Source organism: Panicum virgatum, chromosome 9N (genome assembly GCF_016808335.1).
Source record: "Panicum virgatum strain AP13 chromosome 9N, P.virgatum_v5, whole genome shotgun sequence".
Lineage (NCBI taxonomy): Eukaryota > Viridiplantae > Streptophyta > Magnoliopsida > Poales > Poaceae > Panicum > Panicum virgatum.
Window position 1 is genome coordinate 66,663,636 of NC_053153.1, and position 25,577 is coordinate 66,689,212.

Here is a 25,577-nt window from a genome sequence, read left to right on the forward strand (position 1 = left end):
GCCGTGCCGGGCGGCGTTGCGGCCAGAGCGCAGTCTTTCTTGGCTTAGCAGTTGCCATCTGCCGTGCTCGCCTAGACCGCGTCCATGCTTCCAGCTCGAGCTGGTTTTACTAGTATTTTCCGTGACATCTCGCTGAGCTCGCAGCTGCATGTGCGACAATTTCTGATGGGGACGGATGCATGTGGTTGTCTGATAAGAACCGCGCTGTAAACCACTCCAGACATGTGTCATCCCTCCTTTTATTTTCCAGGCTCATTTCAGTTGTGCACCGAACATCAAACTACTCATTCCGTCTGCAAAAGGCGCAATTTTCATTTTTCGACAAGTCAAAATAATTTTTAATTTGATCAATTTTTCATTTATAGATTTAGTATAAAAATATATTACATGGTAATCTAATAATACTTATTTTGTAATACGAATATAAATATTATTTTATATAATTTTGGATAAAGTAGAAATTGCTTGACTTCTTAAGAAGCGAGAGTTGCATCTTATTTAGGATGAAGGGAGAGAGTATGAAACATATACACGAACTTTTGTCATCAGCAGCAGGTAGGAGTTTATACCAGGTCAAGTCAGATTTTTCTACCATTTGCAGTCTAACCTACTTGTACCACATCAGTGAAAAAACACGGCACCTCATTCCGTAGACCAGACGCAGACTGCAACTTTCTCGCGTACATTAGCGTCAGCCAATCTGCGTACGTACTTGGCAACACGCCCCAGAGGAAATATCAGCGTACACACCATACCAGATCAGAGAGGTCCGGCCGCGTCTGGTCAACTCCCCCTCCAGACCATCGCCGCGCGCGTTTCCGCGACGAGCCGGAAGCAACCGATCGATCGAGGCCGCGGCATTTTTAGCCGCGGGTTTCTTTCCTTCAAAATCCGCGTCTCCGCCCGTGCGCCAGCGCGCCCCCGCAGGTCCCGCGTCGTTGGCCATGGAGCGCGAGAGAGACCACGGCGCGGCAGCTGCGAGCGAGGAGAACGGTTTCTCCTACCACGACGACGCGCAGGTGGAGGCTATGCAGCAGCGCGTGGACGCGGCGCCGCCCTTGGGCGACGACCCCTACACCATCTTCCGCCTCCCGACGGCCGTGCGCGAGCGGCACCGCGACCTGTACGAGCCCAAGGTCGTGTCCGTGGGGCCCTACTACCACGGCCGCGCCGGCCTCGGCGCCGCGCAGCAGCACAAGTGGCGCCTCCTCCGCGACTTCCTGTCGCGGGGAAAGAAGGACGCCGGCGGCCTCGGAGCCTACGTGCGCGCCGCGCGCGAGGTCGAGGCCGACGCGCGCCGGTGCTACGCGGAGGGGTTCGGCCTGGGCGCCGACGAGTTCGCGGAGCTGCTGGTGCTGGACGGCTGCTTCCTGCTAGAGTTCTTCCTCAAGAAGAGCGAGGGGCAGCTCGCCGCGCCCGGGGGCGCCAAGTGGGCGTGGCACCACATGTACCACGACGTCCTCCTGCTGGAGAACCAGATACCCTTCTTCGTCATCGAGAAGCTGCACGGTGTCGCCTTCGCCGGCGAGGAAGGCGCCGAGCGCGACGCGCTGCTGGACATCTTCTGCAAGGCATTCGCCGGCGACCTGCCGTCGAGCCGCACCATCCGCCCGCCCAGCGACAAGACCATCCACCACCTGCTGCACCTGCACTACGAGTGCAACGTCCGCAACCCAGCCGCAGACAACGACAAGGGCCGCAACACGATTGGGGACGCCAACAACGGCGCGTCTCTGGCCATCTGGAAGCAGCCGGCGATCCCGTCGCCGCGCTCCGGCGAGGGTGCCGGCAGGAAAGGTCGCCTGACGTCGATGATCCCGCCGGCGGCAAAGATGGAGGAGGCCAGCGTGACGTTCAAGCGGAAGGCGACCCCGCGGGACGTGTTCGACGCGAGCTTCCGGTACGGCGTGCTGCACATGCCGGCGTTCGTGATTGACGAGGGCGCCAAGGTGCTGCTCGCGAACCTGGTGGCGTTCGAGCAGGGAGGCGGCCGCGCGGCGCGGCAGCTGGACGGGGGCAACCTGGTGACGGGGTTCGTGGCGCTGGTCGGCTCGCTGGTGAACTCGCGGAGGGACCTGGAGGTGCTCCGCCGGTGCGGGATCATGCACTGCATGCTGGCCGACGACGACGCCGTGGCCTACTTCAACCACGTGGTGCAGTACACGACAATGGACTACGACCGCCACCTGCTCGCCTGCCTGTTCCGGGACGTCAGGGAGCACTGCCACTGGAACAGATGATCGCTCTCGACGCTGCCTGGTGGAGGTTCCTGATAGCACCCACATCGTCTGAATCACTGAATGAACTTAGAACCGTCAGGAAGCACTGCCATTGGAACACAGGATAGCTCCCGGGCTTCATTTGGTTTTCTATACAGGCTAATTCCTTTATCCTAATTTGTGCAATTGCTTATTTGGCATTATATGTTGATTTTACCAAATGTACCTGTCATTAGTTTACACAATTATTCAAATGACCAATAGTCTCACACCCATGATCTGAGATACCTGAGAGAAAAGGCAATCATGTTTATTATTGAAAGGTACATCGTTCAAACAGAACAAAGTGGATTTCTGTGTTTCAAACGAATTTCAATGTTTAAACCGAGTTTGCAAACCAAAAGTTCAAATTTAAAAGGCTTTCACATTTAAAAATTGAAAATTCACACGCAACTTTTCTCTAAATGCTTGATTACATTGAAATGATTTTCCAGATAAGTTATGATGAAATGTTACAAAATTAGTCTCAGACAAATCACACCAGATATGTTTGAACAGAAATTATGTTTCAGAAATGTGAGAAATGCTTCGTATTTATCAGCCTTTTCGACTTTTTGCCATGAAATCAACCCATCCACTGCCCTTGACTTGTCCACAGCCACGACATGCCGACTAGCTCATCTTCATGAAGCTGGGGGCTTTATTAACAAATTGGTTTTCTGTCAGCTATGTGCACTAACAAGTTGCAAATAACGGATAAAACCATTTACATAGCCTGCACCAGTCCTTATGTGAAATCCACTATAGATTATCACGAACAAATGTCAGTCAGTTACATATATTGGGATGCCTAACTGCTTGTGTATCAAAAAGAAAGCACAACAAAACTGCGTCGAGGCTCTTCTAAATCCAATGCAATTTAGACTATTCCCTCGTGCAGATTGACAGTCTTGAAGCTCAGACAAATCAAGCCTACCATCAGGCGTAGGTTTAGCTAATGGTCATCAAGAATCTCTTGTCGCCATAGAGAATCCACAACCTTCTTTAACTGGGCATCAATTAACGGACCGGCGAGGAGAAAATAACCAGTGAATAGACAAGAAATCCAGCAAGAAGGATCCCTCCATAGACAAAAGCCTGGGATGACTGCTTTGGATGACTATATTCAATGCTACAGCATCTCATCCTGTCTCTCTCATTAGCCAGAACACGTTCAACGTACCTGCCAGAAAAAAGGTAAAAGAACATTCAAATTAAATAGAAAGGAACCAGTGGAGTTTCTGAAAAACAGTACAAAAGAGTAGCAAGGTGGAAATTTAGCTTCACTGTATAAACATACTGTTGTGTGAACATAGTGCTTTGCAGGATGTCAGTACTGTTCTTATATGCATCCGCCATGCGGTGGTCATACAGTAAGGAAGACAAGTCCACAAGTTGCTCTTCAAGTTTCTACAAAGGGGTTCCGTAGATTGGGGGAGGAATATCAGAACATATACATCTTTCATCATGAAAGTAGACTAATGCAATATATTAAACAAATACTTACATCCAGGTACTCTTCTAACCGTTCAACAAGATCATGGGGGAAAGGCTCCGGAAGAGTGGTTACCTTCTTATAGAATTTCTCTACCCATAACTCTGTGGTGGACTTATTTTTATCACCTTTTACAGGTTCTCCTAATGGTGTCTTAAGATGCTCTGTAGCAAAAGATTGAACTAGCTGCACCAAACCACACAGCAGTTATACTTCACGTGCATTTGGGGGGAAAATGGGCAAATAAATTTTAGCTAAATTGCATATAGCACCTCTGATGTGTCTCTTATTTTGTGAAGAGCAGCATCGACTTGAGCATAAATTGTAGTTCTCTACACATATTAAACCATGGTTACAGAATGGATATGAAAGCACAAAAGAAGCCAAATCTGTGTCAGTGAAATATGAACAGATTAAAATTATGTGATGATGATAATGCATAGCATAAATGCATAATACAAAGATTTCTTGGATGCATTGCATATCCAATTTATAACTCCTAGTCAGTAACCAGGGAAAAATATTAGAAACTGGCAAAACTGGGATCCAAGCAATGGGGACATAGTTTGGCTTTGGCATCATTTTTTTTGGTCAGTTTGCTTTCCTATGGACTGTACAAACTATAGGAAGCAAAAACAACTGTTGTACTGAAGCCCCATTTGGGCATACGCCTCTCATTGACATTTCATGAAAATAAGAAATTATTGCTAATAACATTACCAGTGCTACATCCTGAAGAATTTGACTGATTTGGGAGGAGTTTGAGAACGGTCCAAAAGGATGACAGCCTGCAGCCCACAGCCAGTTCACAATAGGTCTTTCATGAATACGCGATGCCCTTTCATATGGTGCACTCAGACCTCCAACTGCTGAAGCCAAACCAGCCAAGATGTGGCGCTGTGCGAGAGATGGAAGAGCAAACTGCCTAGTCGTTTCTGACACATAGCTGTGACGTCAAAGGGATGATGTAAAAATAGAAGCAACTTGAACAATGCAGTACGTACAAGAATCCTTAGAATATCGGTCTCACAGAAACTCATCATACCTTAGAGGGATCTTTTCGTTGTTATGCTCGAGCACAATAACAACATCTTTACTTGTCCAAACAAGACTTTCCTCTTCCATGAGAAGTTCAGCATCAACATCGGCCAAGGATAATACAAAACTGGTGGTATATAAAAAAAAGGGTCAAATTTTAGATAATTTTCAGACTTCAAGTGTGAGGCATGATATATTGATTTTGTACACTAATGACCATGCACTGCTAGTGAGGGAGGGGGGGAGAGAAGTCACGCCCATGCAAGTGAAGCTTACACTGGGATCACTCTGGTCCCATAAGTTTTGTACAGATTTCCATGTTTCTTCTTTCCAGTTCCTCTCCTTTCTTTCTTATTTCTGGGCATGTAAGATTCCCATAAGGGCTTGAGCTTAATAGAATCTTTTACATCATCTTCTCCATCAGTCCAGTGCTGCAGTCAACACCGAAAAATCACAATTGAAAATCCATAATTCCAACCATATTAATAGAAGGATAAAAGATAAAGTATTGTGACTCATGAAACCGATGCTAGCTTGCAGGATATTTCACACAGGACATACTACACACCTGCTTCAGGAAGAATCTACTTGAGAGAGACGGGTTTGCAACTTCCAATAAACCAGCAGACAGCACATCAGCAGAGCGCTCCATTTCCTGTACAAATTGAGAGCGCATAATTGGAATGCTGAATTTTAAACTTAAGACAAAACAAGAAAATTTAAACCCATCTTTATGATTCTCATACTTTGTACCGTCCTCTTAAAACTAATTCATGTTTTACTTCACGAAAGCTCAGTAACACATTCATGTGATGATAGCCTTTTACATTTGGCACGAACATGTCTGTTATGCACTTGATTTAATCCTTTTTCATTACAGTTGAAGATCAGTCAGACAATTGCATATCCTTAGTGGTAACAGCAATATGACAAATGGCTATATTTTTATCCTTAATGGATAATTAAACAGCTATATGCCACGAGAATTCAAGTATCTTCTCTGCATGCAAAATTCTCATTTATACAATAATAAAATTTTAAATATCAAATTTTTTTAAATATTAAAATTGGATAAAGTGTTTAAATAATGGAGATATATGAAGATTGCCTCAAGTGTCCATTTTGTTTAAAAATACAGAACCTGCAGTTCTGTTAAGCAACCAATTATTGCGAATGCTTTGCAATTCATTCAAACACGAGCATTTCGGTGAAGCCACAAATCCAACAAACCTCTTTAAGTACCGCTCCATCCAAGTATGTTTTGGTACGGACATGAAATCTAGCATCACTCTTTGTTTCATGAAGAGAATGGCTACGTGCTGCTTTGGAAACTGCAACAGCTAACTTCTCATGCTGATGCAGCGCATGCGAGCCAGAAATTATTATTACCTCCTGCCCAGGGTGGACCATCCTTTTAACCTGAAAAGTGTGGACTTTTAAGAAACTTCACGGGATTTATAATGGCATGTAAAAATCTAGGTCACAAGTTCAGAGAAAAAAGATTATATGTATTTGATTGTCACTAATCAACAAACCATGTGTGGTTCTTCGCTGTACAAAACTAACACAAACATAATTTGGCCAGAATTTGTCAAATAGACATTAGTACTAATATTCTTTTTCAGCTAATATGGACTGCATGATTCTCAGCTACCTTAATTTGACAGATTGGCTCATAATCTGGTAACTTCTAACAAGATAGCAGCTGCAATACAAATTGATACTTCTAACAAGATAGCAGCTGCAATACAAATTGATACTCTTAGTCTACACTTTCCCAAAAGGTCATGGGCATATGGCAACTAGAAGGAAAGCAATTTGTTGTGTTTGCCACAGAATTTTACTCCTTGTAAGTGGCATTGATGATGACAAAGAAAAACTGTTGATGTTATGGCAAGTGGAGCCGGTCCAGGGCCACGCGTGAACAGTACCGCGTGAACAGTACCGCATTGGCGTTCCAGCTCGAGCCTGGCCTTCTCACAGACGTCATATCACCAAGAACGTCACCGTCGACAATTTCCAAGCCATGTTCACCCACCACAGCTCGAGGACGAGCTGTTTTGGAAGGGTGAAGTAGTGTTATGGCAAGTGGAGCCGGTCCAGGGCCCACACGTGAACAGTGCCGGGAATAAGGATTAGTTGGGTTTGTTAGGAAAGAGATAAGTTAGATCGATTCGGTTAGGATATTGCTTAGGGGTCAAGTCAGTTGTCTCTATAAAAAGAGACTATCATGCATCAGTTAGAGCCAAGCAAGAAGAACCCTAAAAGTAGTCCGAGCCTCCAGAGGGAGGGCGACGAACAGGTTCTTCGTGCTACCCCTAGTTCTACCATAACATTTGGTATTCAGAGCCTTCGATCTTGCGACACCATCCGTTTCAGCCACCACCACCATAAATCCTAACAAACTCCCACCCCTAACCCAATCCACAGCAGTTCTTCGTCCATGGCAGCGTCCACGATTGACCACAAACTCTGCATCCCTACCTTTGATGGGAGTTCAGATCCCTTGCAGTGGTTGCACCGTTGCAACCTGTGCTTTGCTGCATGGGAGACGGCTGAAGAAGAGAAGGTATGGATTGCTTCTTTCAAATTGAAGGGCATTGCATATCAGTGGTACTGCTGGGTGGAGAGGAACATTGGTGTTCCTACGTGGGCAGGATTTGTTGCCGCCATCAGCCGCAAGTTTGCACCGGCCGCCGAACCAACGACAGCGGCGCGGCCTGCGACTGCATCTTCCACCATCGCCGAGATCTTCGCCAAGCTCGACTCCATCTGCGCATCCTCACCGGCACCCTCCGCGGCCACAACGACCGGGGTGGCTGCCGCTGCATCACCCCCGACGTCGACACCTCCCACGCCGGCGCCTCCCACACTAGCTCCATCTACTCCATCCCCACAGGCGACCCCAGTGGTTCCGCCGGCGCCTTCTCCTACACCGCAGTCACCAGCGACACCAGTGGCACCGCCGGCGTCTTCTCCTGGACTGCAGCCGCCTGCGCCTTCTCCTCCTGTACCGGTGACGCCCACACCATCGGCACCAGTCCCACCTTCGCCGGGGGCCCTGACGGTAATGCCGCCACCGTCACCTGCGCCATCGACACCGACGCCATCACCGTCAGCGATCTTCGCGCCATCGACGCCCACGCTGCAGCCGCCAGCGACTCTATTTGCACCGCCATTCCTGCCCCGGCGTTCTGCCCCCGGAGGACTTCGCCGCGGAACCACTCCTACAGGCGCTCACTGCATCGTCCTCGTCCTCCAACAGTTCTTCCGGGTCCAGCAAGACGGTCATGAGACAGGGCGCGCCGCTGGCCATGTCCGCATCCACCGCCATGAACCTGCTTGGTTTACTCAACGGTCTACTTGCCGCTGGCTCAGTGGTGGCTCCACCAAGCACTTTCTCTGCATTGGCGTTCCAGCTCGAGCCTGGCCTTCTCACAGACGTCATATCACCAAGAACGTCACCGTCGACAATTTCCAAGCCATGTTCACCCACCACAGCTCGAGGACGAGCTGTTTTGGAAGGGTGAAGTAGTGTTATGGCAAGTGGAGCCGGTCCAGGGCCCACACGTGAACAGTGCCGGGAATAAGGATTAGTTGGGTTTGTTAGGAAAGAGATAAGTTAGATCGATTCGGTTAGGATATTGCTTAGGGGTCAAGTCAGTTGTCTCTATAAAAGAGACTATCATGTATCAGTTAGAGGCAAGCAAGAAGAACTCTAAAAGTAGTCAGAGCCTCCAGAGGGAGGGCGACGAACAAGTTCTTCGTGCTACCCCTAGTTCTACCATAACACTGATGTTATGAATTATGAACCAGTAGTGGTGACTGATGGTAAGCTATGCTGGAATTAACATTGATTCGGAAAGTTTTGTAGCATTTGTGTTTACTGTTAAGGATTAGTTATTCGAATTATATACTTAGGATTTTTCCCTTGCCCCTCTTTCATAGAAGTGGACAATTCCCTCTAATATGAGCAAATGGTGATGTTGCTTATTTTTGCGTTGATAATCTTCTAAATTACCTCTAACAGGGAATGAATTTTTTGCACAATTTCTGTCGGTACCTCTGGACTAGGGTACCCCCTCTTGCTGTGTCAAGACTCGTAGTTATCCGTAACTACGCCCAAAGGAGCTGAGCAACCGGACCCCTGGGGTCCGACTCCATCTCACCGGACCAACGGTCTCGCACCCGCATCCCGCTCGGGGTCGGGTCCGGTGTCACCACGTGTCCCGGAGAAAGAAGCACTCAGACAAAACAGCCGGGGCCCCCGGACCACCCACGGGGTCCCGGACTCCCATATACTATCCGGACCCCTCGGCAGGGAGGGAACAGACACCCCGCCTGGGGGGTCCGGAGCCGCCACGTGTCCGCAGACGCAGATACGCGCACGGGTGCCAAGCTTCCTCGCGAAGACTTGGCCACCTACCGCATTCAATGCGGGAGGCGTTAAGAGCGCTCTGCCATAGCAGAGCCCGAGGAGACTTTCGCCAGGCTGCACTGTTGACCGCGAGTTTCCAAGGTACACTGTACAGCCGCTGGCGCCACTCACGCCAGGCACGTCAGACTGCTACACCAGTTAGACACGACAACTCGGCGACGGAGTATCATAACACCTACACGGTAGACCCAACAGTCTACGCCGCAACCTACGTTGCCTCAACGGGCGCCTCGCCGATGAGCCAGGAGAAGACCCCCCTCGGTCAGAGAGTCTACAGGACGATGAAGTGTATCCGGCAAGAGATTCTCCATCACTGTAGCACCACTACTGTCTAGTAAAATATACATCCTTGTTGGGCCCACCTGTCGGGGTTCTACGCTGTGTACGCGTTCTCCTTGCTCTATAAAAGGGAGACGCCCGTTAGAGAAAGGTCAGGTCCAAAACAGGACTGGGTAGCGGAGGATAGACTCATTCATTCCTAGTGCAATACACCACACAGTGGACGTAGGGTATTACGCTCCGGCGGCCCGAACCACTCCAAATCCGTGTGTTCTTGCGTTCTTGCCCCGAAGCTAGATCAGCCTAATAGCTTAGCACTTCCCCGAGTACTCCCCCTCTGGGATTAGGCGGGTGCGTTCCGCCACCCGGCTGTGGGTACCCTAAAAACCCCGCGACAATTTCATTTTAAAATGGATGTATCATGTTTAGAACAAACATTCTGAAGTCTTCATTAGTAAATGAATGAACATACAAACTGCAAGGGCACTACAAACTTGGTAGCTTCAGAAACATAAAAACTCGTGCAAGAGAAGTCAACTAACCTCCCTCTCTATAGCTTGAACATCTATACTGTAGTTATGACCTTTGTGAAGAATGTTATACCTATTGTGGTTCTGTAGCACAATAATAGGTATAAGCAACCTCACTGCCATGTCAACAGTTTCGAACCTGGATTTCAAGAAAAAAGAAGTACCATTAGAATAACTAAAAAATAGTACAGTGCGTAAACTCTCAAACATAGACCAAGCTAGACACCATGCATCGCATGGCCAACCAAATTCTGAAATGCCTTAAGTTGACACAAGTTGTGATTCATCTATAACATATTCATTTGTTGTCCTTATTTGAAAATTTAGCCTGGACTACATAAAATAAAGATAAGATGTCAATCTTAACTTCAATAGGATAAGCGATAAAGCTGTTGACATATAGTACAATCATAAGTCAAAAGAAATGAGTGACCTAGTTAGCCTGCTCATTAACAGACAAAAGTATGCATGAGGAACTGAAGACAACTAGCCACACCTAGGTACCAAGGTAATATAATATGCAGATTCCTAGGTACTTGCGAGTTGGGAGCATCACCTGTTTTCAATAAGAACACTGAAAAGTGAACACTACAGATAACCAGTTGCTTGTTGCAAATTTGCAATCACTTCGTCATATCAAGATAATATATTTTGATTGTTTTACTCATATATCAAATAACGAAAGAACTTTGGATGAAGCATAATATTTCTACTTTTGAAAGTACCTTATATCAGGTGCCATCACATGCTCAATGGTAGTTGAAATTAAACCTCCGAGCTGCCCAATGAATATATCTTGTGTTGAACTAGCACTTGGGGCAGCAAGTCCTCTTGGGAAGATTATTTGTGATAACCGTGGCATTGATCTATAACTGATACTGCCTTCTTCAGTTTCTATTTTCCCATACGTACAAGGGCCTGCTGAAAGATCTATCACAACAAATCTGCACAGGCCAGAGCATTGGGGGTTAGTGCACATATAGCTTAATTCCAGCTGCTTGAGCAATTGTAGCACATGATAAAAGAAAACAACTCTGAAGTGAAATGATTAATGGTACAGTACGGCAGCATTAAACTATATAAAAAGCACTTCTTCTGGGTAAGATTACACATAGGAAGTTATCTATAGCATGCAATTCGACGAGTCATAAAACCAGTGTCACTTTTTTTTTCATTCAAATCTCGACCTAATGCAGTATTGCATCCTATTTCCCTCCCTGCATATTTCTAAGTTTCTGGGTTTACATAATCAGTTAAGCACACGTTAATGACCAAATAACATAAAATAAAATCTGAATTTCAGCTAATTTTACAAATATCAGGCCTCATGAGGATCTCTAAAAACAGGCAGTTAAATATGCAAAATACGTAATCACATAAATTAATCAAGAAAAACAGTGGTCTAAATAGTATCTCTACATTGTTGGGTACACTCATTGGGGCATATGATCGTCTTGTGCATTATCCTTGAAGCCGCTAGAGTGCAAATTAGAGGTTTGAAGACAACCATATATTTTAAAATGTAAAGATCTACGACTTTGGCATGTGGATGTGTGAGTGCGTGGTGGTTTACATCTACACATCATCAATCAGAAAAGGTACAAATGACGAACAAACAAATGAATTGGCACGAACTGTATCATTGTTATAAAGTGAGGCAGCCAATACTGGGTTATGCTTTTCCCAAGATTACTACTTGAATCATTACTGTACTGACCATGTGCCCACAACAAGTCAACAAGGTCAATTTACTTAAGTTCCAGTGGTGAATGAAAATATGACTTCTTGATAAAGAAGTGGAGGAGCTTCCTTGTAACTTGTAAGTTGCACAAAACAGCAGCATATTAGAATAATTATCACCTTCCAGAACTCAGCCAAACTTGAGTTGCTCCACCACCATTGTAACGGTAGCGGTAGATGTATTCTGCTTCTTGTTTTTTTAGCTCTTGTTCAGTTAGCCCACTAATTGTACCATACATTAAACTATCAAGATCAACTTCTTTGTTTCGAGGATCCATTCTAACCTGCCAAGGAAAAAAATTACCATATTAGCTACGATTTTCAAAAGTATAAGACAGCAATATGAAGATTGCGAGCACTAGTTTTCTCCTTAGGGCATCACGAGTGTATAGGGGCGGCTCGACCTTATGGTGGGCTCCACCTGGGGTTAAGACTAGAGATGTTAATTAGTGACCCTTAGGTGCTCCTCCAACCCTCCTTGAATCTCCGGATACCTCCCAAACGTCACAGAAGGCAAGGAATCTGCAAGGACTATCTAAATGTCTGTCGAGAACAAATTGGTTTCCGTGGAGGAATACCATAGACTTGAATCTGTAAAAGGTGAGAGTTTCATCTCTTGTTAAGGATAAATTTTCCCACTGTTTTTTTCTTATAAATACCCAAGTACAGCTGTTATTTAGTATATTCGAACAAAGTTCCCAACTTCTCATGTAGTGTTCCCTAAAAAAGTACAGGAAGGTGAACCAGGTATTACATCTTGACCCCTATATTGCCATGGACCATGATTTCTATAATCTAAAATTTACATGCAGGCATCAGAGTACAAAGAACAGGAAGCAGCCAATAAAATTAAGAGGGCAAGGATCAGGGTTAGATGCAAGACCTTTTACCTTATCAAAATTAACAACAAATATTGCAACAGGCACAGGCCTATCCATCTCATTTGCAGGATAACCAGGCTCCATGTCAAAAATGAACGAGTATAGCCTCTGAAATATAGGCTCCACCGTAGTTGCTTCTACCTCAAACAGAGGTAATTCTCTGCCATATTCACTCTGAGGTACAAAATAGTTAGACAGTATGTTCTGCTGATTATGATCTGAACAGTTAACGCTCGCTGTATAGAAAATGATATACTCCTGCTTACATCTCTTGCAGTTCCTGCAGGTTGCATTGCCTCCTTCAGTGACTTCTCAAGAGAAATAAGCTCTGGTTGTCCAGCCTAGGGAAGTGAAGAATAGCATAAGAAATCAGCTCTGGTTTTGCAGCCGGATAACAATAGGATAACATTATTGTGAAATAAAGAAACATTATTATATGAAATGAAGCATTACCGCTATAACATTGTACATAATATGATGCTCGATATCAATTGGCTCCCCTGTCTCCAAACAAGAGGGCCTGTGAAGTGGGAAACCCATTTTTAGGAATTCTTCGAGTTTGTGGCCATCCAAATAGTATCTATACCCTCCATCGCCATTGAAACCAATAAGAACAACATTAACCTCGAGAGGCACTTGAAATGGAACCTGAACAGCATTCACAATGAGTCAAATAAACATTTGAAACCTAAACAAAAAGCAAGCACATACATGTTTCAGACCAAAAAGGGAGAACAGCAGCACTGAACAATTGTGGTTTAAATTACACTACATTTGATGTTATCTGTGATTGTAAAGCGCTAGTATAACTGTACCAACCACTCGATTACACCATAAGGCTTAGGGTGAAGGCAATTTAATTTGACATCTCCCATTCCAGCTACGGTTCATAAGGTGAGGCTAGTTGTACAGTCATATCATGCTCGTGGGTGTAACTATATTTGTATGCGTGTAAAAGGAAAAAAACGAAAGAACTGGCACTGCAAGCTTCATCAGATAGCTGCCGATCTCGAAGAGGAAGAGAAACGAAATCCAAAAGCAGATCCCAAACGCAGGGAGTATAAAAGCGGAAGAACGTGCTCCGATCCAGCTCGATTCTAGTCGAACTGAGTAGCTATGGCGGATCGGACTGGTTTACGCGCACTACGCGTGTGCCGGCAGAGAGGCTTAGTTGTGGCGAGAGATCGAGAGTACCTCTGCACGGGTGTGGAGCATCCGGCGGACGTCGGCGCGGACGCTGTCCTCGACGTCGTGGAAGGCTCCGTGGTGCCAGTGCGGGTGCCCAGGGTCCCGGCGGAACGCCTCCCGACGCGGCGCCGACGACACGGCCGCGGCGGCGGCGAGGAGGAGGAGGAGCCGGAGGAAGATAGGAGGGCCCATCATGGATGGCGGGTCCGGAGAAACCCTAGGGCAGGGTTTCTGGAAGCTTCGCCGTCGCAGTCTACTGGAGACCGGGGGCGGGGAAGGCGGAGGGGGAGAGACAGACGGGAAGCGCGGCGGGGACGCGGCGGCACCACCACAGTCCACGGCGTCAGGGCGAGCGCGTTCTCGCCGTTCCTCGGCGTGGTCGTTGCTTTGAGATTAGTGATGTTTTGACTTGCGTGGACTGTGGATCTACCAAGGCCAAGCGCCAGTGATTACATTTTTTTTTTCTTCTTTCCGATGCCGTCGATTACTATTCAGGAGCCGGACCCGATGATGCCATGATGGCAGGAACTGGGAAGTTGATGTCCGTAGAAGGAAGCTGCGCCCGAGCGCGTCGTATCGTAAGTTCGTAACGTAATAGGATGCCAGCTGAGCTGTTTCTCTGGTTCGTTTCATGAAGAACTTTTGTGCTGTAAAACCGCTCTAATACGGGTGTCAAGCCAACTCCAAACATCTCAGTTGCGGGTTGTCTGCTTTGTTAAAACTTTTCCAAGAAATCTATGTTAGCAACCATACTTGTTCTCTATTAGTCTGTTGCTCTTTCGTAGCGCCCAACACGTTGTCCCATGTCTTGCCAAGATCTCCACACCGTTATTACAAAGATTTCAAAACTTGCAAAACGATCACTCTACAATTTATTAATATCTGCCAACTTGCTACAACATTCTCCATCAAACCACATGTAAAACATTAAACATGGAGCAAAGGAAGATGCAACATATCCCGGCAACAGGAACTGACCTGTTTTAGTATCACAGATGGGAAGAGAAGGCACCAGAGGTTTTCAGGTAAATTGCAACACATGTTTGCAGGGTGGGGATCACTGCTCCGCAGCTTTGAATGCAAGAAGGCAGTCTTTGTCTTTCCATAAGACAGTCTCTATATGATGTCGCACCTGGCATCGTTTATTTTCAGTACTACTGAACACGCTTTTAGCAGCCGAATACCATACACACAGACAGTTTACTGATATACAGATATCTGCAAGCTACAGCTTCGATGATGGTTTAGAACTCCGGCCCTGAATGAATTTCTGCATATTAGCGAATTGCTCCTTCGTCATGCCACTGTAATACTTGTGACCTCTTTCCTGAAAATTGGAATTGTAAAAGATATGAGAAACATGCATTTTCTGAATATAGCTCACACTGATAGAATAGACAACATAGGAATCTCCATTAATTTCTATATATTGAACACTGATACTGAATACAAATATTTCAGCTAAAGCATTTGCTCATTTATCACCAAAAGATAACTAAGCAGTCCATTGTTAAGATCCTTGAGGATATTAGACAAACATTTGATATGGAGCATCCTCATATTTCCGCTTATGCACTGACATATATTTGTTTTATCATAAAAACATTATGCACCATGTAAGTAAAATGTAGCACACAATGTACAAGTTCGAACCTTCTCAAGTGCTTGAGCATGCTTCAAGTCCAGCTGAAACCCATCATTTATAACCGATTTGTATAACACGACTAAGTTTTGGTTGTTCCTTGCAATAGCCTCGGCAACCTGTATTGCCTTATTCAGCACCTCAGTGTCATCCACAACGTGGTTGACAAGCCCCCATCTCTCCGCCATTTCAGCAGTAACAGGCATGCAGGTTAGTGACACTTCCCGTGCTCTGTTCGGCCCAATGACGCGAGAAAGCTTCTGCGAAAGACCCCAGGAAGGAAATATACCAAATCTACATCACAAGACCAGATATTGGTTAGAGCACAACAGGTGAAGTGAACAAGTTAGATTGCAATGACATGAACTGGAGCGTGAGAAGGTATTGATTGATGATAGTGGAGAACACGAGCAGTGTTTCAGTGCATACTCTGGCCAAGGAAAGGAAAAACTCCAATCAAGTCTCACTTTCTGAAAAGTGCTGTATTACGCCTTTTGTATGGAACTATGCCCAAGCAACCATGTGTTCTAAACTCCATCATTACCAAAGGAGAACACTGGAACTTTTAATTTTCCAACCAATTCCGTGTTATCTCCATTTTCCAAACACCGATTTTTTTATTACCGCCCAATTGAAATATAATCGAGCAAACTAACAAGAGTGCTTCTAATTGTGATCCTAGTCGCAAGAGCAGCAAAGTAGTACCAGTTTGCTAATTCCTAGCGTATCGTGATCTGAATGAAGCAGGGGATGAGAGACGCACTTGGCGTGGGTGTCGAGGAACTTGGCGGAGCGCCCGGCCACGAGGATGTCGCAGGCGAGGGCGATCTCGAACCCGGCGGTGACGGCGAACCCGGCGACGGCGCCGACGATGGGCTTGCGGCAGAGCTCCATCTGCGCGACGGGGTCGGTGGCGACGTCCTTGACGTCGCCCTTGAACACCTCCTCCGCCGCCGTCAGGTCCACCCCGGAGCAGAAGGCGCGGCCGCGGCCCGCGAGCACGACCGCCGCCACGGCGTCGTCGGCGCCCAGCCGCCGGAACGCGGCCGCCAGGGAGCCCATCATGGGCTTCGTCAGCGCGTTCAGCGCCGAAGGCCGGTTGATGGTCACCACGGCGACCGGGGACCCCGGCCGCGCCGGCTCCACCAGGATGAGGTCGCCGGAGTCCGGCGATGTGGCGCCCATCGGGTCTGATTTGATCGGGTTTTGGGTTAGCGTCTCGGGTTGGTGTACCGGGCCCTGTTTGTTTCCGTGAGCGGCGCACACGATTCCCGAGAAAAAAATCTCATATGTATAGAATACTAAACGAAGTTATTTACAAAAAATTTTCACGGATGGGTACAATTTTTCACGACAAATCTAATAACAGTAGTTAATCGATGATTAGCTATAGTGATGTTACAGTATCATCGTCTAATCGTGCGATCAAAGACCTCGTTCGTCTCGCGAAGTAGCAAAGGATTGTAAAGTTAGTTTTGTAAATTGACTTTATTTAATAACCCTAATTGACTGCTGGAGTTTGGTATCACACAGGAGAGCTACGGGAGTCGGCTTGCGTACGACTTGCGAATGCTGAATTGCTGATAACGTTGGTGACGTGGCACTGGGTCACTAGCATGTGGAGCCCAGCCCGAGCTCCACAGTGTCGTTCTAGAGTGAAGCTAAAAAAAGAGAGTATAGGTACCACTCATCACGTTCTTGCACCGATGTCCATTTATTTCTTAGACTTTGCAGAGAGAGAATGGGTGTGATTAGATCCGTGAAAAGCTGGTAAAAAAAGTCACATCGGATACTGTATTATACTATAGTATTTTTTGTTTATTTGTGGTAAATATTATCCTACCATATGCTAACTAGGTTCAAAAGATTCGTCTCGCAACGTACATCAAAACTATGCAATTAGTTTTTTATTTACCTACATTTAGTACTCCATGCATGAGTCATTTATTATATTTAATGTTTCGATGTGATTTCGATGCGATGGAAAGTTTGAGGAAAAATGAACATAGCCAATATGTAGTATGCTGTCAATGAACATTCTTGCACCAATGCCCATTTATTTCTTAGACTGTGCGGAGAGAGAATATGTAGTATGTTGTCAACATGTGGGCTAGCAAGCAATGCCTGGACACTGGGATTTCAAGTGCGATGCTCAGTTCTTCTTTGTGGGATCCAAATTTTTTTGAGATGCTCGGTTCTTCTTTGTGGGATCCAAATTTTTTGAGGCGCCACTCCACACTCTGGAGGGCCTAAGCGAAGCTCCAAATAGAAAGAGAGTATCTGAGTTTCACTTTACACATTGCAACTGCTGATGCTAGAGCGATGCCACAGCTAAGAAAAATGGAAGCATGCACGTATAAGCATCGATGCCTGGTAGTTAAACAAATGAGAAAAATGAAGATTCCTCATCCTTCACTATCTGCCAGTGTCACATTGTTGCATTGTTTATTTGCTTCTACTTGTACCGTGGGACCAACAAATGATGCCTGTAGTGATGCTTGCCACTGCAGCTGAACAAAGGCGATGCCTATTTCGCACAGTAAAACTTTTTTTCATTTTGGGCACCGGCACTATACTGTGGAATACCACAGCCGAGCAGCTGTGGTAAGCTGCCGGTAGAACTGAGAAACCACAGCGGAGACAGGCACCGTGTGCATTCGTGCTTGCCGGCATATCTCTCTGTGTGTTTTTTTTTTGCCTTCGACGAAAATGCGGAATGGATCGCAACTGCTTTTTTGTCGTACACGATCTCATCCGATGCGTCCCATACCGTCAATAATGCACAAACTTTAATTTGTTGTAATCGCCAAACACGTCAAGCGCGCTCACATTGCGAAAAGAAGTCGAATGGGGCGAAGATTGAAGCGGTCGAAGAAATAAACAACGAAGAACGATGTACGAGCGAGTTGCACCGAACAAGGCCAAATTAACCCACCCAAACTAATCTCCGATCCTGACCGGCGGCGATCAATCGCAATTTTGTTCAGCCCGTGATCAGCTGGCGCACGTTGACCGGCGAGACGTCCGCGGGGCCGCCGTCGAGGATCCGGCGGGCGATGAGCGCGTTGGCGGCGTCGCTGGGGTGGTAGGGGTCCCAGAACACGTACTTGGACCTGTCGGCGCAGTACCGCGACGTCGGCCCGCACGGCACCAGCCCGCCGAACCGCCCGCCCGCGTAGCAGCACGCCGAGTCCGCCACCTCGAACCCTGCGGCACGAGCACGGCGAGGTAGTGAATCGAGGGTGAATGCTCTCACGGCACGGCGAGGCACGGTTACCGTGAGATCTGTAGTTGGCGATGATGTCGGAGACGATGTGGTAGACGTCGGCGTAGACGAAGCGGGAGCCGGGGAGGGCGGCGCCCAGCTCGTCCACCAGCGCCCGGAGCCGCCGGTTGAAGGCCCGCGCCAGCTGGTTCGGGAACTCAGCGCAGGCCGTGCCGGCCGACGGGTTCGTCTCCCTCTGGTACGGGATGCAGCCGATCGGCCCCACGTTCGCCACCACCACCGTGCGGGCGTCCAGGAGGTACAGCCTCTGCCGACGCAGGCGAGGACACGCCACCGCGCGTTAGGCACCGCAACGGCAGCTTTCGAGCTATCTGGCGCTTACCGTGAGCTGCTGGCGGTACTTGGCGATCATGGCGCCGATGAAGGCGGCCGGCGGCGTCGTGGCGCGCTCCGGCACGGAGAAGATGGGAGTGAGGTAGTTGTTGATGAAGTCGTTGGAGCCCATGGTGACGGTGAAGAGCGCGCCCCGCAAGAGGCTCACCGCCGCCACCTCCCCGTGCCGGGCGATCAGGTCGTGCCGGCTGTTGGCGTAGTTGTCGATCTGGGCGTCCAAGTTCAGGCGACCGCCCTGTCAGAGACAGCAGACAAATCTGATTAAACAGATCAGATATCAGAAACAACATCGAAGCAAACTACATTATCATCCATTGAGAACGTCCCTGCAAAAACTAGAACTTTGCAAAATCAGCCTATCATCCAAGACAAGTTATCTCAAGGCACAGTTAAAACGGTTGGGAATGGTAGTTTAATTTAGAGGATAGTGTGCTGCAACGCATGCAGCTAGCGATTTGTTAGTTGTGTGTTCACGCAAAAGAGAAGCAGCTGGAGGAGGGACTCATGCAGAGGCGATGGCCATTGACCACCTCCGCACCTCGCTCTCAAAATGAAAACAAAAACATATGCAAATGTAAAAATTGCACAGTATTGCAGCACAACGACTTCGCACAACAGAAATGGTGGAGGCCGTGTACTGACGAAGATGCTGCCGGTTTGGTTCAGGATGCCTCCGCCGCCGGACGCGTAGTTGACGCCCCTCATCACGGCGTCGCCCGTGGTCTCCGGGGCCATGTACGGCGGGGTGAACCCTCCCAGCCCCATCTCCTGCGCTGAAAACACACATAAAAAAGGAAAAAAAAAATCAGGGGGCGATGCAACGCAAGTACGCAACGCAATGCATGTAACAGTAAAGCTCAGGCAAAGAGACTGAGTGCGCCTGCCACACCTAGAATGTCGACGATGGTCCGGCCGTTGGTGTACCGGCCGGTGGGCTGGTGGCCGAGGAAGTCGATGCCGTTCGGGGGGTAATTCGCCTTGGAAAGGGAGGCGATGTAGTTGTTGTTGCCGGCGTCGACGAGGGAGTCGCCGAAGATGAAGGTCGCCGGCATGCCACCGCCGGCAACGTGAGTAGGTGCAAGCACGGCGAGGTAAGCCAGTACGATGAAACGGGCTGCCACTCTGGGCCGCAGCTCGTGCGGAGGACGCATTGACGAGGCAAGAACGTTCAGTGGAGATCTCAGGTGAGGGGAGACCGGGAGACAAGCAACGTTTTGCCTAGTCGAACGGCTACTCTTGAGTGTTCGGAGTGGTGGATGAAATGCTATGACCTAGCTAGGAGTAGAAGCCTTGGAAGTTGCTAGCTCACTTGGTCCTACTGGGTATCGTTGAAAGTGTGCGAGTTGGTTGCGGTAGTGGAGAAGTTTGATGGCGAGGGAAGAGGCAAGAGATAGACTAAAGAGGTTGCCTACTTATATAGCACGAGAAACAGAATCTAAGGGACTGGAGAAAATAAAATAATAGACCAAACTAAACAGACAGAAATAATAGACTTGATTGATGCTTGAAACTTGCAAGTAGTACTAATACCGCAGATGATGATGAGTAGATGGCAGAGACAGAGCGAGGTTCAAAGATAGAACAGGTGAAGGCAAACAAAGCGGCCAAGAAACCAATACTGACGGGGAGGAAAGATTGCGTGACCTGCGAAGGCGGTTGCAAGCAACATACATAAAACTCACATGACATTTATTATCTTAATACAATAGTGTTAAAATAAATCACCACGTTCGCCGAGAGAATCTAGAAATTCTCACGTTAATCCAAAAAAGAGAAAGATATATACCGTTAGATTTTATAAAGATCTAACGGTCTATATTACTCTAAAGAATCTATATCACATAAATATTGGATAAAAAGTTTGTATTTCCTATTTGACTCAGCACGTCAATTAGACTGGGACTCCAATTAGAGAGTCAGCACATCAATTAGACTCGGACTCCATTAAGAAAGCATCACATCATAGATACATGCATGCCCGTTTATGGATACAACAAAGTTTGAGCACCCTTTGTGTCCAGAATTTTTTTAAAAAAATAAGAAAACGTCACATGCTTCCACCGCCAAACCTTTAGATAGATAAACTTGGAACTAGAAAATAAGAAAATTAGGATTTAATCCAATTATTAGTAAATAGCTAATTTAAGAATTAAAAAATTAGAAAAACATAAGACAGGATCAAAGAATCCATGTCAAATACGATTAGTAGATAACTAAATTAAATAAAAAATTAGAACTTAACACATTTGAAATTAAAAGATTAAGAAGCCACTACGTTCACCGAGTGATCAAGATTCAAGCAGATGTATTATATAGTTTAATTCGGCTACCTCATCTTGATGTTGCACCAAAACAACAAAAAATAAAGTACATGCATTATAAGCATCCACTATATGGATTGAAAGTTGCAAGGAAAGAGGAGAGTCAGGCCAGAGAAAAAGCAAATGCATTTGATTGCAAAAGCAAACCACGCCAAATAATTGAACTCAAATTTTGCAGCCGACTTGCACAAAAGACCAAGCACCCGAGCTAAACTGTCGCTTCGATGGATCAGCCTTGAGCAAAAAGTTACCACACGATAACCTCATATTTATACATTTGACATAATTCAGCAAACCTGAATTACAACTAACGGTTTGACATTATAATTTGCCGAATGATGCTTTGATGTTAATTTATGGTTATGGTGTAACAAGTGATCCATGTTCGATTAGACATAGCATTACCATGGTGCCAGAAAGCAATTGCGGGATTTGACTAGCAAACAGTCACCCGTAAATCTGCTCTCAACCAGGGATGCAACTAACCGAGAAAAAACCAGACTTTTATACTAGATGGATTGAATCAGCACCATTATTCCTAAGAGAAACCTAGACTACGTCTAGCAATTTTTGCCATAGCATACGAGACTAATCAAACGCTACCAGCGCTGATGGAAAGGCAACACATCATTTTGTACGTACCGGTGTGTAACTTAAAAATGTAATTGCTGATTATATGGGTAGCTGCAGTGCAGATCACATGATGCAATGATGGTTCATATACTCGAGCTGTGATCTTAGATGATGCTTATAGCACATGTATGTGCTTCCTACGATAAAAAGATTTATAGTTATAGCCTTCGTTGTCCTAGAGGAACACCCCAAGGATATATAATTTTTGGAATCAAAATTTAAATATGGTTAAAATTTGTTGACTGTCTTACCTTCAAATTAAAATTTTTGAATTATTTTTAAACACTAGAGTCTATTTAGGTTGGTTGCCTTGCACATTACCATGCTCACTACGTTATGGATGTGTAATGGTGGAAAATAATTGCCAAGTTGGACAATGTGCATTGTGAAATAAAATTTGGGGTATGGCTATATTAGAAAGGATGCTACATAGAAGCACAACTTAGTAGCAACAGTTTATACGGAACTATGATAAAAATAAAATAGAGAAAAAAAACCCAGCACAGTCCAATTACAAGATGGCCGGGTGATTACTATCATGGAGAAAAATAGTATTTTGTTAGCAAAAGTAAGTTTACGCAGATAGCAACATATAGAGAATCAACTGTACAATCAGAAGATAGAAAAAAGAAGCACACAGTTAAGAATCGATTTCAATCTGGAAAGTAATGAACTGATAAGAGTGTCTAGACTTGAAAAGCACAATAGTAATAAGAGTATGAAATTAGAGCATGGCAATGATAGCATGATGGTGACCCACAATATGATCTCAACCCATTCACTAGGTTGAGCATTACCTTGCGCAAACTACACTGTTGCTATTATTAAAGTATGGTATCACCACTAGCGACAATGAGAAGCATTGTGATTAGTTGATAGCTGAGATTAAAAAAATTAGGAGAGAAAAAAATTGATGCAATCGTGGTAGAGGGCCAACGCGATCTAGAACAAAATATGTAAGGAAATTGATGTTTAACATGCATGCAGTCTGTAGCAAGCCACAGGTAGGGTTCAACTAAAGGAAACGATGTGCTGCACCATAATGGTGCATCTTTCATGACCATTGTATAGCTATACCTAAGATAATATGGGAGTATGCATATATGGGGCTATATTAATGGGTGATTGAAGGACAAAGAAAATAAAGTATATTTTTATTTTTAGCACAAAATACCTAAATCTGTTTATAAAAATCTAGAGATAATTTATCATGCACAGTAACTAAAACATTTTACTCATGTCAAAAGTGTTTGCCAGTTTGGTCTTTAAAGATGCTCATAGGGGTAGGGTTTGCGTTCGTGCGTACATAAGGGTGAGTGTGCATGCATTTGTGAGTGTCTGAGTCGTATTATGTAATCTAGAAAAAGTAAATATTTAGCCTTACTTTCAGTAAATACCCAAAAGACATATTTCTGTATATAAGGTTCATTTCTCTCTTAAGTCATGTAAAAACACCACACCTGTGTCTGTAATTTTAGTACAAAAGACTTATAATTATATGTCTAAATAAATTATTTGCAACTATTACTTTGAAATAAAAAAATCCTAAATATTAAAAGCAAGAACTAGGTACCCGCGCTATTTGCGCGGCCACGTTGCTAGTTGTTTTCACATGAACGTGTCATGCGGTGCTGATCTCTCAGGCCTTCATCAGGTGCCCGTGAGCTCTTGCCTCCGGAACGGTGGCAGAATTCGGCTTCTAGGAGCGACCGTGAGCTTCTAGAACTTGGACTGAAGACGGCCAGGGTCCATCTTTGTTTAGAACTTCAGGAGGCACGATGCACGAGAAAAAAAACAACCGCTTCAATTATATCGGGTTTCAAAACCTGCTGCCTCCTCGCGGCCTCTCCACATTTGCCGGCCTCACCATGTTCCCTTTATTGACACATGCCACAGCCCAGAGGAGCCTCCAAGCCCTGTTTGCGGGCTGAGGGCCAAGCAATCAACCGCCTCATCCCATGTGGATCCCACACTAAGCCCAATCCCCTTCGTTTTTCCCATTCTCACGAGTCTGCTCGCCGCACACCGCCACGGCGCCCGGCAGCGCCAGCCGGTGCGTGCTCATGTGGCCGCCTGGCGGCCATCCATCAACCGTGCTGATTTGCTCAGTGGCCGGCCGGCGTCCTCGCTGTGCAGTGCAGGTCCCGCCTGCCTGCTACCTGTACGTGACGCCGCTGATGCCTTCTTCTACGCCGGCCGCGCTGTGATGCGCCATCGCTACAATCTGCACTCTGCAGGTCTCGTCGCCCATGGCTGGTTGCGCTGCAAAGCGTCAGAGCTTGTTGCTTTCTCCGGTGCTCGCCAGGCGATTTGATTCCCAAGCAATGCAAATACTACTACGCGCCCACTCTCATCCAATCAAGGCTTGCTCTCCTATATCCTACCGCTCTGTCATCCAGACAGCGCGGCCTGGCAAGTGGCAAAGCAAGGCGGCGCTGCGGCGGCAGCACGGGATTACCGGCGATGTGACAAACGCACGGCAGCGACGCCCCCTCAGAGCTACTCTCTCCTTCCTCTCTCTATCTTGTTTTCATCCAGTCTCATCTCAGCCCCTCTCTCCTCTTTCTATCGCTGCTCTCAGGTCCAAGCCGAGCAAAGCGGCTTTGGGATCCTCTATGTGATCTGCCACGTCTTAAAGAGCACCGGCCAAAGCCCAACCAGCTGGACTAGCTGTCAAGTGGCAGAATGCACCCGCCTAAGCCCTGAGGAAGAATGAACTCGGGGTAGCTAGGATTAGTCCGATCTAGATGCAAGAATACGATGAGCACCGAAGATTTAGAGTGGTTCGGGCCGCCGGAGCGTAAAACCCTACGTCCACTGTGTGTTGTATTGCTTGTGCTCTCAAGAGGTTGAGAACGGGATTGTTCGGAGTGAATCCAAGCTTGTGTTGTGTCTACCTTTGCTTGGCCTGGCTTGGCTTGGCTTTACGTACTCCTCCCTTTTATATCTCAAGGGAGGAGTGTACATAGCCGTTGGGTCCCCGACAGATGAGCACAGTGATGTAGTATAAAATAACATACTGTACAGACATTATGGCGCTGTCCGTGGGGATCTTCCGTCTGGTATAGCCATGCCCTGTCTTGTCGAAACGGCACCATGACGTAGCTTGCGGCGTAGCTTGCCGTAGCCTGCCGCGTAGCTAAACGGGCCGTGTAGCTTGCGGTGTAGGTGGTATGATGAAAGGGTGACGTGCCATCGTATCCATTTAATGCGGCAGACGGGCTCTGCGCGGATGCGGCGCATGCGGCTGTACTGTGTACCTCGGTAATATGCGGTCTACAGTGAGGCCTGACAAAAGCTGTCCCGCGTGCCGCCGCGGCAGAGCACGCCTCAACCACCCGTATTGAATGCGGTGGGTGGGCGAGTCTACAGCCGAAGACTAGCGCCCACGCCTGCGCCTTCTGGACACGTGGCGCCCCCGGACCCCGCCCCGGCGGTATATTGGTTCTACACGCGTGGGAGGTCCGGACGGACGCGGGGAGGTCCCGGACCATTATGGGGGGTCCGCGCCCTCG

General features: G+C 46.7%; 4 protein-coding genes across 4 annotated transcripts; 1 reads left to right on the plus strand and 3 right to left on the minus strand.

Moving 5' to 3' along the window:
- The first annotated feature begins 851 nt into the window (after positions 1-851).
- LOC120687553 (UPF0481 protein At3g47200-like) lies at positions 852-2,435 on the plus strand. Its single transcript, XM_039969568.1, has one exon. The coding sequence runs from the start codon at positions 945-947 to the stop codon at positions 2,238-2,240; it is 1,296 nt and encodes a 431-aa protein (XP_039825502.1). The 5' UTR covers positions 852-944; the 3' UTR covers positions 2,241-2,435.
- Positions 2,436-2,896: 461 nt separating this feature from the next.
- On the minus strand, positions 2,897-14,215 carry LOC120687552. Its single transcript, XM_039969567.1, has 16 exons — positions 13,854-14,215; positions 13,113-13,307; positions 12,926-13,000; positions 12,669-12,833; positions 11,899-12,062; positions 10,764-10,982; positions 10,051-10,177; positions 6,022-6,210; positions 5,360-5,446; positions 5,068-5,222; positions 4,799-4,918; positions 4,474-4,699; positions 4,026-4,085; positions 3,766-3,939; positions 3,559-3,668; positions 2,897-3,441 (listed from the first exon to the last, which is right to left on the minus strand). The coding sequence occupies exons 1-16, from the start codon at positions 14,040-14,042 to the stop codon at positions 3,279-3,281; spliced, it is 2,418 nt and encodes an 805-aa protein (XP_039825501.1). The 5' UTR covers positions 14,043-14,215; the 3' UTR covers positions 2,897-3,278.
- A 472-nt stretch (positions 14,216-14,687) lies between these two features.
- On the minus strand, positions 14,688-16,737 carry LOC120687554 (probable enoyl-CoA hydratase 1, peroxisomal). The gene is made up of 3 exons (XM_039969569.1): positions 16,253-16,737; positions 15,501-15,783; positions 14,688-15,174 (listed from the first exon to the last, which is right to left on the minus strand). The coding sequence occupies exons 1-3, from the start codon at positions 16,672-16,674 to the stop codon at positions 15,073-15,075; spliced, it is 807 nt and encodes a 268-aa protein (XP_039825503.1). The 5' UTR covers positions 16,675-16,737; the 3' UTR covers positions 14,688-15,072.
- Positions 16,738-18,338: 1,601 nt separating this feature from the next.
- Positions 18,339-20,476, minus strand: LOC120692387 (GDSL esterase/lipase At4g16230-like). Its single transcript, XM_039975658.1, has 5 exons — positions 19,998-20,476; positions 19,751-19,881; positions 19,098-19,343; positions 18,767-19,022; positions 18,339-18,696 (listed from the first exon to the last, which is right to left on the minus strand). Exons 1-5 carry the CDS (start codon positions 20,257-20,259, stop codon positions 18,473-18,475), a joined length of 1,119 nt encoding a protein of 372 aa, XP_039831592.1. The 5' UTR covers positions 20,260-20,476; the 3' UTR covers positions 18,339-18,472.
- Positions 20,477-25,577: the final 5,101 nt, after the last annotated feature.

Excerpts from the sequence above, each read along its gene's own strand:
- LOC120687553 (XM_039969568.1), top strand. The coding sequence starts at position 945 with ATGGAGCGCGAGAGAGACCACGGCGCGGCAGCTGCGAGCGAGGAGAAC.
- LOC120687552 (XM_039969567.1), bottom strand. The coding sequence starts at position 14,042 with ATGATGGGCCCTCCTATCTTCCTCCGGCTCCTCCTCCTCCTCGCCGCC. Across the intron at positions 13,308-13,853 it reads TGCTCCACACCCGTGCAGAG|GTTCCATTTCAAGTGCCTCT; the intron begins GTACTCTCGATC and ends AATGCTGTTCAG. Across the intron at positions 3,940-4,025 it reads AAATAAGAGACACATCAGAG|CTAGTTCAATCTTTTGCTAC; the intron begins GTGCTATATGCA and ends GGTTTGGTGCAG.
- LOC120692387 (XM_039975658.1), bottom strand. The coding sequence starts at position 20,259 with ATGCGTCCTCCGCACGAGCTGCGGCCCAGAGTGGCAGCCCGTTTCATC. Across the intron at positions 19,344-19,750 it reads ACCAAACCGGCAGCATCTTC|GGCGGTCGCCTGAACTTGGA; the intron begins GTCAGTACACGG and ends TGTCTCTGACAG. Across the intron at positions 19,023-19,097 it reads AGTACCGCCAGCAGCTCACG|AGGCTGTACCTCCTGGACGC; the intron begins GTAAGCGCCAGA and ends CTGCGTCGGCAG.
- LOC120687554 (XM_039969569.1), bottom strand. The coding sequence starts at position 16,674 with ATGGGCGCCACATCGCCGGACTCCGGCGACCTCATCCTGGTGGAGCCG. Across the intron at positions 15,784-16,252 it reads TTCCTCGACACCCACGCCAA|ATTTGGTATATTTCCTTCCT; the intron begins GTGCGTCTCTCA and ends CTTGTGATGTAG. Across the intron at positions 15,175-15,500 it reads ATGCTCAAGCACTTGAGAAG|GAAAGAGGTCACAAGTATTA; the intron begins GTTCGAACTTGT and ends TCCAATTTTCAG.